The sequence below is a fragment of the Tiliqua scincoides genome, chromosome 11, assembly GCF_035046505.1.
Source record: "Tiliqua scincoides isolate rTilSci1 chromosome 11, rTilSci1.hap2, whole genome shotgun sequence".
Taxonomy (NCBI): domain Eukaryota; kingdom Metazoa; phylum Chordata; class Lepidosauria; order Squamata; family Scincidae; genus Tiliqua; species Tiliqua scincoides.
In genome coordinates, this window is record NC_089831.1 from 4,402,505 (window position 1) to 4,413,592 (window position 11,088).

Consider the following 11,088-nt stretch of genomic DNA (forward strand, 5'->3'; position numbering starts at 1 on the left):
CGGCAACCAGAGACCTCACCCTTGTCGCAGAGCGAGGGCGGGCGAGCGCGCGCGCGCGGAGAAGCGGGCGGGGCCGACTCCCCCTCCCGCGCCCGCAGAAGTGGGCGGGGCACCTCCCTCTTCCCGCTCACTTCCAGGGAAGTGGGCGGAGCTGCCTGCGTCATCACCCCCTCCCGATCGCTCCCACAGAAGTGGGCGGGGCCATCCCCGTCCCCTCCTCGTGTGGGCGGGGCCTGTCCCTCTGAGCGGGAGCTCAGAAACGGGCGGGGCCAATCCGTCATCAGCCCCTTCCCTCTGCTCCAGCTCACTGCCAGAGAAGCGGGCGGAGCCCCGTCGTCACGCCGAGCGAAGGAGGCGGAGCCCGACAGGCAGGCCGGACTTCCGTGCGGGTGCCGGAAGCGGGGAGGGCGGGCGCGAGGTGCGTGCGTGAGCGGGGGCGCGCGCAGAGGGAGCGCGAGCGGCGAGCAGGCGGCAGAGGAGGCCGGAGCGGCGGCTGGGCGCGAAGATGGCGGACGGGGACAGCGGGAGCGAGCGCGGCGGAGGAGGAGGCGGCGGCGGCGGCGGCGGCGGGGGCTTCCAGGGGCCCCGCGCGGGCGGCGGGCCGGCGCCGGGGCCGGCGCCCGAGCAGGAGACGCAGGAGCTGGCGTCGAAGCGTCTGGACATCCAGAACAAGCGCTTCTACCTGGACGTGAAGCAGAACGCGAAGGGCCGCTTCCTGAAGATCGCGGAGGTGGGCGCGGGGGGCTCCAAGAGCCGCCTGACGCTGTCCATGGCGGTGGCGGCCGAGTTCCGCGACTACCTGGGCGACTTCATCGAGCACTACGCGCAGCTGGGCCCGAGCAGCCCCGAGCAGCTGGCGCAGGCCGCGGCGGGCGAGGAGGGCGCCGGCGGGCCGCGCAGGGCGCTCAAGAGCGAGTTCCTGGTGCGCGAGAACCGCAAGTACTACCTGGACCTGAAGGAGAACCAGCGCGGCCGCTTCCTGCGCATCCGGCAGACGGTCAACCGCGGGCCGGGCGGCGGCGGCGCGCAGGGCTTCCCCGGGGCCGGGCCGGGCCTGCAGACGGGCCAGACGATCGCGCTGCCGGCGCAGGGCCTGATCGAGTTCCGCGACGCGCTGGCCAAGCTGATCGACGACTACGGCGCCGACGAGGACGAGCTGGGCGGGCCGGGCGCGGGGCCCGGCGCGGGGCTGTGCGGGGAGCTGCCCGAGGGCACGTCCATCACGGTGGACTCCAAGCGCTTCTTCTTCGACGTGGGCTGCAACAAGTACGGCGTCTTCCTGCGCGTCAGCGAGGTGAAGCCCTCGTACCGCAACGCCATCACCGTCCCCTACAAGGCCTGGGCCAAGTTCGGCGGCGCCTTCTGCCGCTACGCCGACGAGATGCGCGACATCCAGGAGCGCCAGCGGGACAAGCTCTACGACCGGCGCGCCGGCCCGGGCAGCGGCAGCGGCGCGGGCGACGACTCCGACGGGGACGACGTGGACGACGACTGAGCCGCGGGCTGTGGAGGGAGGACTGGCTGAGCGGAGTCAGTCCCGCCAGCCCTCCTGCAGGGAGCGGAGCGAGGAGCCTACCTGCGCGCACTTCGGAGCAGGCCCCACTTCCCTTCCCGCCCCAGAGGTCCCCCTTTACCCCCCCACCCCGTCACCCCCAGAGGGTCCCCTGTACCCCCCCACCCCATAAAGGGACCCCCTTTACTCCCATCAAGTAAAGCGTCCCCCTTTTATCCCCCCTCCTGTAAAGGGTCCCCCCTTTACCCCTCTCTAAGTAAAGGGTCCCCCCCTTTACCCCATCCCATAAAGGGTACCCTCTTTACCCCCCATCAAGTAAAGGGTACCTCCTATACCCCAGCAAGTAAAGGGCACCCCTTTACCCCACCCCATAAAGGGTGCCCTCTTGCCCCCCAAAAGTTAAGGGCACCCCCCTTTATCCCCCACCCCATCTCCCCTTAATTCTCCCTCCCCGCATCTGTCTGTCAGCCTGTCCTCCCATCCAAAGGTCCCGGGCTTTGCATCATCCTGTCCTCTTGGAATCCCCGTGACCTCAGTTCACCTCAGCCTCACTCCAGGTGGAGGGAACAGGATTCCCGTGATTTGAATCCACCCGGCCTTCCAGGGCTTCTCATCTGTCTAGTCCCTGAGAGGTTTTATTTTGGGGGAAGGAAGGGAGAAAAGCCAGTTGCATCTCGTCTCTCCTTCTCTTCACCCCCCCCTTTTGCATTGTCGAGATCCTGCCCTTCCGCTATTGAAACCAGTGTCCTGGAAACTAGGCAGTCACTGAGCACAGTTTGAAGGAAGGGGAGATACCACCACAGCAGTCCAAGTTTGTGGGGGAGGGGTGAGACCTTAATGGGGGAGTTGTTCAGTGTGTTATAAAGATCAACAATCATGGACTTAACCCAGCAGATTTAGGGGGTTTAAATGGGGCAGGGATGGGACATAGAGGGGGGCAGGGGAAAGAAACAACCCTGAGCGCTTTCCGAAATGTAGTTGTGAGGGGGAGCCTGTATCTGGACCAATGTCCATTGTTGTCTTTTTTTTCTTTGCAGAATTGTTTGTTTTATTTCTGGGATGCAGATTGCTGAGATCCAGGTGCCTGAACTGGAATTGATTAGTTTAAAGCTGGCAGGTTCTAAAAATCTTAAAATGATTTTTTTCCTTTTTTTAATGGGGATTGCAAACAGGTAGGTTAAAGAAAAACAGGCATAAAGCACAAGGAACCAGAGTGGACGGGTTGCTATTCACTGACGTTCTTCCCCTTCTCTCAATAAGGTGAAAGAGCAAGTGGCTTTAGTAGGAGGTAGAAACTAGAGCTGTCTTTCCGTAGGCTTCAAAGAGGACCCAGTCAAATGAATGGAATCAGGCTGGGTTTTTAAATCTTAAATCTGGCAAAAGAAATAAATGGCTACAAATCTGTGAAAAGATTGAGTAAGAAACTGAAGGCTTCTTTCGTTGTGCAAATCATTGGACATGTTCTATGGAAACAGACACCAAGAACCTCAGGTCCAGAAGTCCAGCATCAGTTATTCTTTTAAGAAGATTTTTTTTTTAAGCAAGAAGAGAACTCAGTCCATTTTCTCAGTACCTCACATCATGTTAACAGCAGAGTTGGCAAGAATGATTGATGGGATGGATTGTTCAGAGCAATGCATGCCCTGTGGGAGCTTGATACCCATCGCTGAAAAGGAGCAGAAACAAACCAACAACGTTCGGTGACTATGAACATACCCTAGCAGCATTTTACCACCTTCAAATTTTATCATAGACTGGCTACTGCCAATTTGTCCAGCTGTCCTTCCCAATCAAGGTTGGATATCCCCACCCTTACCCAAGGAATTGCCTCATCTATATTTTAAATGGATTCTTACCTAAAAATGATATTTTTTTAAAACTCTAATGAAGTCAGTCCTATCCCCTCCAAAAAGGTGTTTTTAGATACATTATATACTAGCAACTTTGAACTGAATGGGAATTATACTGTTCATTGCAAAGTTTCAGGTATTGTTTGTGCAACATCTTATGAGGCGGGTGAACCTTCCTCTCCAATCTTCATTATTATTTTTTTAATTGTGCATGCCTGTCCTTTATTTGAGCTGCCTTTTTAATTTATTGCATACCCTTATTACCTTATTTTGGTATTCTTATCTATACTATCTTTGTTTTGTATTTATTAGAAAGCAAGGAGACATATAAATGATGTTTCTTCACACAGTTGTGGCTGGAGTGAGGAAATTGGCTGGAATTTTCTAAAACAAAATTATTGTTTTTACTATAGCCGTTAACAAAGATCAGCAATTAACTTCAGAATAGTTTACCACCAAATCTTCAGCCACACACAATTGTCTATTTTAAAGCTAATTCTTTACTCCCAGTGTCCTTGATGGATTTTTTATCATATCTTTTGAAGAAACTTTCTTTCCATTTTTCTCCGTCGCAAAGAACTTGTTTCCTGAATTGTAATGGGAGCAATAGTATTTCTTGATGTTTTAATTACATCCGTATACTTGTACTGTATTTTGTACTCTCCAAGGCAGCTGTTTTCAATAATGTCCTGCTGTATTTACCTATATATTTTTGTTCACATGTGTGTGGTTCTTTGCTGCGGAGAACAATTCTCACCAACAAAAGTTTCAGCAGACAGATGACCTGGGATACCGCAGCCCTCTAGGATTGCAGGAAACTCTACTTAACTAATTAGAACGTAGGCAGCAATGAAAATTAAGGCTGCAGATGCTTGGTGTATATTGCTGTAACTCTTCATTCATTTTAAAACAGTGTACAATACTTGTATAGACCAACGATGTTTTGTTGCTTCAGTGGTGGTTGGGTTTTTTTTTTGTTGCTCAGCTGCTGTGAGCCAGTTAAGTTCTTGCAAAGATGCAGTACCTCTCCTTTTCAGGAGGATTTTTTTGGCTGAATTGCAGTAACTAGCCTTACCTTTGTATTATGTGGTAGTGACAGGGTTTTGACTGTCCCTGGCCAGCGGCTACATAAGCTATAATTAGCTGCCTAGGAAGTATGTGGAAGTGAACAGAAGCTTATATCAATTGTATGCCAGGAACGCTGCCATATATGGTGTTGGCTTTGGCAACCAAAAGAGTCTTCTTTAGTCGATAGACCAGTTAAGCCAATGTGTATTGAGGACCCAGATTTTTACTGGTTGACACTTGACCCTCCAAGATGCACAGGTGGTGACAGTGCAGTGTGTCAGTAAGAGAGTCGAAATTAGAAAATTGGGCCTGCTTCTGCCTAGCCAAGCATAAGCGTAGGCTTTAAATCTTTTAACTAATATTGAGGTTCTCCATAGCAGGCTAGTGGTCAGGCCTCTTGCTATGGGAAGATTAGTCCTAGTGGCGCTGGGCCTTGTTGAGTGCCGAGGTCCACTAAGGAAATCATTCTTTGCGATAATTGGGAAATGGAACTCTGGGGAATGAGGGCAATAGGGAAAGGGGCTTGCCTGAAATCTATTCAGCTTTGAACGTGATTTGTCTGGGTTTTTCTTTTCCCTCTCTCTGTGAAACTCGAACTTTGTGTGCTTAAAACAGTGGAGATGATGAAGATGATCAGGGTCATTTGGAAGCAATGACCTCTAATGAAAAAGGAATTCTCATTGGCATAGGGTTAAGACATCTCACTATTTTCCCCTCCCTCCCAAGCCACACTTTAAAAATCACGCTGCTGTCTAAGCCTAGTAGTTTGTCTCAGTGATTGGCCTCTGCGAATTCTAAATAGGCAGCCTTTTGCCTATTCAGAGTCGCTGTTGCTTATTCGATGGGGATGTTCTGCAACGTTGGAAAACATATTACCTGGATTACATCTGAGATGAGCAAATCTTGTTGTTCCTGTTTATTGTGCTTAAATGTCAATTTAGGTAAAATCTTTCCTGTTCTTGGTGCTGCAGTCAAGTCATAATCTTGGATTTTTCAGCAGCAATGTTGACAACACCTCGGTGCAGTTTACAAGCCTCTGCATCCAGCATACCGGTGTAGGAGCTAGATTGGTTCTGTCCTAGTTACCGGAGCGGATCTGTTGCGTGTCCAGGTGTGCCGGTTGAAGTGGCTTGTGGATATCACTGTCCTCATAACATGTAGATTTTGTGGAAACAACCAATGGACAGCCTCCCTGGGGAGTTCCTGCATTTCTAGACTTTTATTGTCCTCGGAATGATGATTCTGGAATGCACATGTCAAAGCATCTGCTGTACAAAACAAAATGTAAATCTTGTATAGCACCAAAAATTGTAAATATTTGAGGCATACAGGTATAAAACACCCGTAGCTTTAGCTCACATCTAGTTACGGGTTCATGTTCTTATTTCCATAGCTGTCTGCTACAAAGTGGTTGCAGGCCTAATGGCGAAAGCTGGTTTTTTTCTCTCTCAAACCCAGCTGTCATTATTACTTTCCTGGACATCCTCTTTGTAACAAACCACAGATCATCTTTAAAAAAAAAACAAAAAACTAAGATTCAAGCATCTGCTTAAATTTATCTCCCCCAAAACACACATAATTATCCTGTCCTACTTCATTGTTTTCAGGATACTGGGCACAAGAGGCAGGTTACAATAAGCCCCTCATATTGAGTGGTTCCATCGTTGACTGCACAACTTCAGGTATTGGAATAGCTGAGGATGACTTGTGACAGTGTGATCTGCTTCCATCTTGAGGGGGGTGTAGTATATGGACTACACAGTACATTTGAAGAGTGACTAACTCAGGCTCCTTTTCTCTTGTGAGGGCAGCAGTTTCGTGATTTTGGTGGAAAGTTGTTCCGTGCATAAGCATGCATGAACATCTCAAAAGTTTTAACAGAAATATTATGGTACTTTATCTGATGCACAATTTAATCTCTCAGCAGATATTCAGATTTTATTTAAAAAATAAAACTTGTGGCCTTGACTCTTAACTTGGTGGAAGGGATGAGAATCTAGTTTTCCCTATATGAAAGTGGCACTTTTTGGCTTCAAAATATTCTAATTCTACAGAGTATGTAGTAAACATGTTCTTGATATGCTTCCTTTTTTTTAAAGCAGGTAAAATGGTTAATGTCTTGAAGTATGTTTGCTATGAATTGCATTTAGTTTTTTAAAGGGATAGTGTAATTAGGACAATTGATCTACGTGAGGCTGAACATTAAAAATGTAAAGAACATTGATTTCTTTTTAATTGGTTTCAGAATTATTTCTGAAACTGTAGGCAATTTGAGTTTTACCCAGCAGAATCTTTGGGGCATATCTGCTTTGCAAATCTAATGGTTTTACTCCAGAGGAATTATAATGGCTGTTTCCTCAAAGCTCTTTGGGGAAGTGTTGGTGCTGAGAATTTTGCTGAAGATTCCCCCCCCCCTCAAAGAACTGCTATGACCTGTGGTGAGAGAAATGACAATTAAACCAGTTACTCTGCAGTGTGGCTATGTCCTGAACTCTTGTGCTCAGACTGGTCTTCTGCATTTAGATGCTCAAAATTTTTGTTTTTACAAATGCCAGACAGATCATGGCAGGTCTCGTGGTGTGTTTCATTCTCAGTTACTTGCTCACTCTTGAGTTGCAGTGTAAATACCTAATGTCCGTGGGAGCTTCCTTCCCCCATGTTCTTCTTGATAGTCTGATTCCAGTTTTGTTAGGGGTACTTAGAAAGCTCACCTGTTGTCCAGTAATGCTGCTTATGGTAACTTAGTGTCAGCAACATCACTGTAGCTAAATGTTGTGCTTGAGCATTAGCCAGATCATCTTAATTGTCAGATGGGGTTTCCCTCTTAAAACTGCACATTGGTGAATGACTTGTTAGATTAGTGGATTATGACAGCTTGGGGAAGCCTGGTTTTAGTCAAATAAGAGAATTCCTCCTCTTCCCCTCCCCCTTTGGAGGTTCTGAGAAACCTCACTTGTTGCACTTTGTGGTTTTTAGCCAACACGGGAAGAATGAGAAAAACAGTGTACTGTTAACAGATTGCTTTTTTGAGGTATTGTGACTTTGGAAAGAAAAACAGATTTCAGCCACATAACAGTTGTTCCATGCAGGGTTTCCAGTCCAGAGAAGTTTAATATCAGAAGCAAACTCTGGAACACTGAACGTGGCCATGAACTACCTCTCATACCTGTACAATGGCAGCGATCTGCAGTGGTGCTAGACCAACTTCATCTTAATACAGTCAGATTGCTTCTTTCTGGATTGTGGCATATGGTGGAGCAGAATTCCTTCCTTTTAAATAGACAGCACCATTATAATCTAGTCACACTAACGCAAGTACTATTCTGTAGTTGTGAGGAGACGTGTGTGCTAGGTCTGGGGTTGGGCTGGTTTCTTAAATAGTAGCTCCTGCAGTGCATGGTCTGATGCCTCTGAAACTGAGAGGAGTTTCAGGAGCAGTTTGATGCAGGTGGATCTGTGTTCATAGAGGGAACTGTCCAAAATTTCACTGGGTGTGCACACCCGCTTGGGCACACTGAAAATAACACTTTGGGTCCTGGCCCACATTTTTCAACTTAACCATGCAGCTATAGAATTTAAGGTGAATGGTATAAATTCAGTCATTCATGGCGGGAGAGGGGAAGAGAACTAAGCCGCAAATTCTAGAGGAGCTCAGCTGAAATCTCTGGGACTATTCTATAGAGTCTTTGGGGAAGACAGTTACTCCCCTTGTCCATCCTTCAGCTTGAGTATTTGTAGATGGCCCTGTGTTACATTTCTGCAAGGAGCATCAGCCTTCCAGAAATGCTAAAGAAGGTAGAATGTTCCAGAATTTACATAAGCAATCATTACCTTTTTAATTTTAATTAGTTTTTTTGCTAACCTTCTCACTCCAGGCCCTCTGTTTTTAATCTGACAAGGAGAAGGGAAAGCTCAAGGTTTCAGTGTTTACTGACAATACCAACAAATGTTTGTCTCTTAAATTCCGTCTAGGGAAGGTTAAGTGTGCTTTGTCAAAGGCGTTTTGTAATATGCTGCTATGTAGCCTTAATCTCATAATGTACTGTATATATATACATATATATGCATACATACGATGTAAGCGCCCCATGGTTAAGAAGCAGAATGTTCTAGTTTGCCAATGCTATTGTAAAAGTGTGAGAAAAGCTTGCTGCCCCCCTGGCCCAGTTTATCGCTGCTCTGTGTAGCCAAGGTAGACTGTTCTAAAAACTTGCAGAGAGCACTTAATTTGAACCAGCAGTCACTGCACAGCATTTTAACCTAGGCAAGTTTCCAAGGCAAGATGTTTAATTTCCTGCCCTGCTCTTCTGTGTTGAAAAGCCCATCTGGTTAGAAAATCCCATCTTTGAATCTATGTGGGAATTACAAGAAGAATATAGCTTAATCTCTTTGTTTCTTCCCGTTCCCCCTCTTTTGAACCAGCACTCTTGACTCAGACAAGTCCACACTTAAGAATCCCATGATAATGGATTCCCACATGATCTTCTAGCTTATATGCGTGGTATGGATATTTTTGGGTGACCAGCTAGGAGAGATTGGGCAGGTCATTGACTGACACACTGTCGATAGCACGGGCTGCTTTCGGTGTGCCCCCACCCCAGCACTTCAGTCCATCTTTTCTGGTATGCTATAAATAGAAGATATGCTAATATGCCTTGCTGAGGTTTCATTGCTCTTTGGGTGGTTGAGGATGAGCGTTGCAGAAAGAGTGGATTTTGTATGTATGTATAAGATGCTGGTTTCCAGATACTGCTCTGTGAAATCTTGGGGGTTCTTAAAATACATCTGGTCCCTCAATGGGAAGATTGTTGCTGGTGGAGAAATAATGTGAAGTAGCGGTAGAGGGTTTGAGCTGCCTTGAAGCATATTCCCAGTTTGTGACAGACAACAGCAAGGCCAGTTCAGATCCCAAGGCGAACAGAGGACTTGGCCCAGAACATTCCCATTAATCCTCTATAGGAGTTCCACAGCAGACGTTCAAGGCAGACAAAATCCTCCATAGAACAGGTTCTCCAGAGAGGGAAGTTTGAAACCACTCATTTAGAAGGGCAAAGCAAGCACTGAGTTGGGGTCCTTAATTTGTGGTAGGCAATTTATTTTTGCTAGTTTTATATTGCCATGTCTGAAGTGCTGGCAGTCTTCCATGTTTTTGCCAGTGGAACAAATATTCATGATTGGGGGGGGGGGATGGCTGCAGCCGGGTATTCTGCTTTGTTTAAATTATTGTTGAGTGGTTCTTGCAAGTGCAGGTTCTCCATTGAAACAGATGGATGACACATGTCAGCTCTGTGTGCTGACTTGGCCTCCAAAGTTTTCTCTGGAGAGTGTAACAATCAGCTGCCTCTACCCTTTAGAAGCATTGTTCAGTAAATATATTGCAATATCTGCTCAGTTTCATGGTATTAGATCTGTCCAAAAAGTAAAGTGCAGGGCTGTGAAGAAAAGGCTGGGTTATGGGGGCTCTTTGCCCTCTGAGTGGATATCATGTTGGGCTGAATGTACAATTTCAGTAGTGAGCAAATAGTTTAATTTGGTACAGAGTTGAGAATACCTTGTGCAAGTGATATAATTGATCATACATGGATGTAATCAACCCATATGTAAATATACACATGTTTGTACATTGTATACATAGAAAGAGATGTCTGTGTACATGTGTATGTATTTATAAAATTGTTTCTCTGCTAGATAGTAAATGCAAAAGTAGCTCTAATTTTATATATATACAAAAAACTCCCCTCTATAAATATATTATATAAATGCTAGAAATTAATTTGTAGTAAAATAGGACTGATTTCAGGAATATCTGCTGAGAGACCAAAAAGTTCACTTTTAAGTACCTTAATTAAAGAATAAAGTTTATTCCTCTTGTTTATTTTTTTATAAAAAAATTAAATGCACTTTAACTGGTAACACACCCACAGCTGCATGGTGCAGTTTCAGATGTATGGAAATGTTTAAAAAGTGCAGCACCCATTCAGAAAATATTCCTTTCTCACCTGTCAAGCAGAGCGCTGGAAATGATTTGAAGTTCCAGAGTCTGAGCTGCCTGTTTGTCTTGCTGCCTGTTGGCTGAAGCTTAGATTCTGATTTCCCTTTGGGGGGGGCTAGCAGGACTGCTTTTTAAAGAGCAATGCAGAGACAGCCAGACACTATAGGCTGTTGTCAAATAAAGGCAGGTCCTGGATTTACCACTAGCTAACTAGCAAAAAACACACACAAAAAAACCCAGTCCAAATGACATTAAGAACTCCTCATGCTAGTTGAGCACTCCTTACAATAGCAGGTTTTTGCAAATGGAGTTTTACAGTCTATATTTAAAAATTGTATGTTTGTAACAAATAAAAGTATGCGGAAAAGTGAATGAACCATGTACAGCTGTCTCTGGGTTTTTATTGGTGGGGATGTGGATGATGGAATTGAAGGTTAATGATTTGTCATCTCAAAATTCTGTTCTGTTGGTGGGTTAAATTGTATTGTGGTAAAACATTTGCCTGTTTAAACAGGGATGAAAAACAGGAAAGTTGATCAAGTAAGAAGCAAAATTATACACTACTGTGAAGGGTTTGAATAACTCTTTGGATGGCACAAGTCTGCAGAGAGAGCAAAGGAGGATCCCATGGATCTGTGGCAACTGAAAATGCATGTGTGGAGCAG

The 11,088-nt window shown here is 46.2% G+C and overlaps 1 protein-coding gene across 1 annotated transcript; it reads left to right on the forward strand.

The window, feature by feature from the left end:
• Positions 1 to 433: 433 nt before the first annotated feature.
• On the forward strand, positions 434 to 10,806 carry PURB (purine rich element binding protein B). The gene has a single exon (XM_066639358.1). It carries the CDS (start codon positions 506 to 508, stop codon positions 1,493 to 1,495), a length of 990 nt encoding a protein of 329 aa, XP_066495455.1. The 5' UTR covers positions 434 to 505; the 3' UTR covers positions 1,496 to 10,806.
• Positions 10,807 to 11,088: the final 282 nt, after the last annotated feature.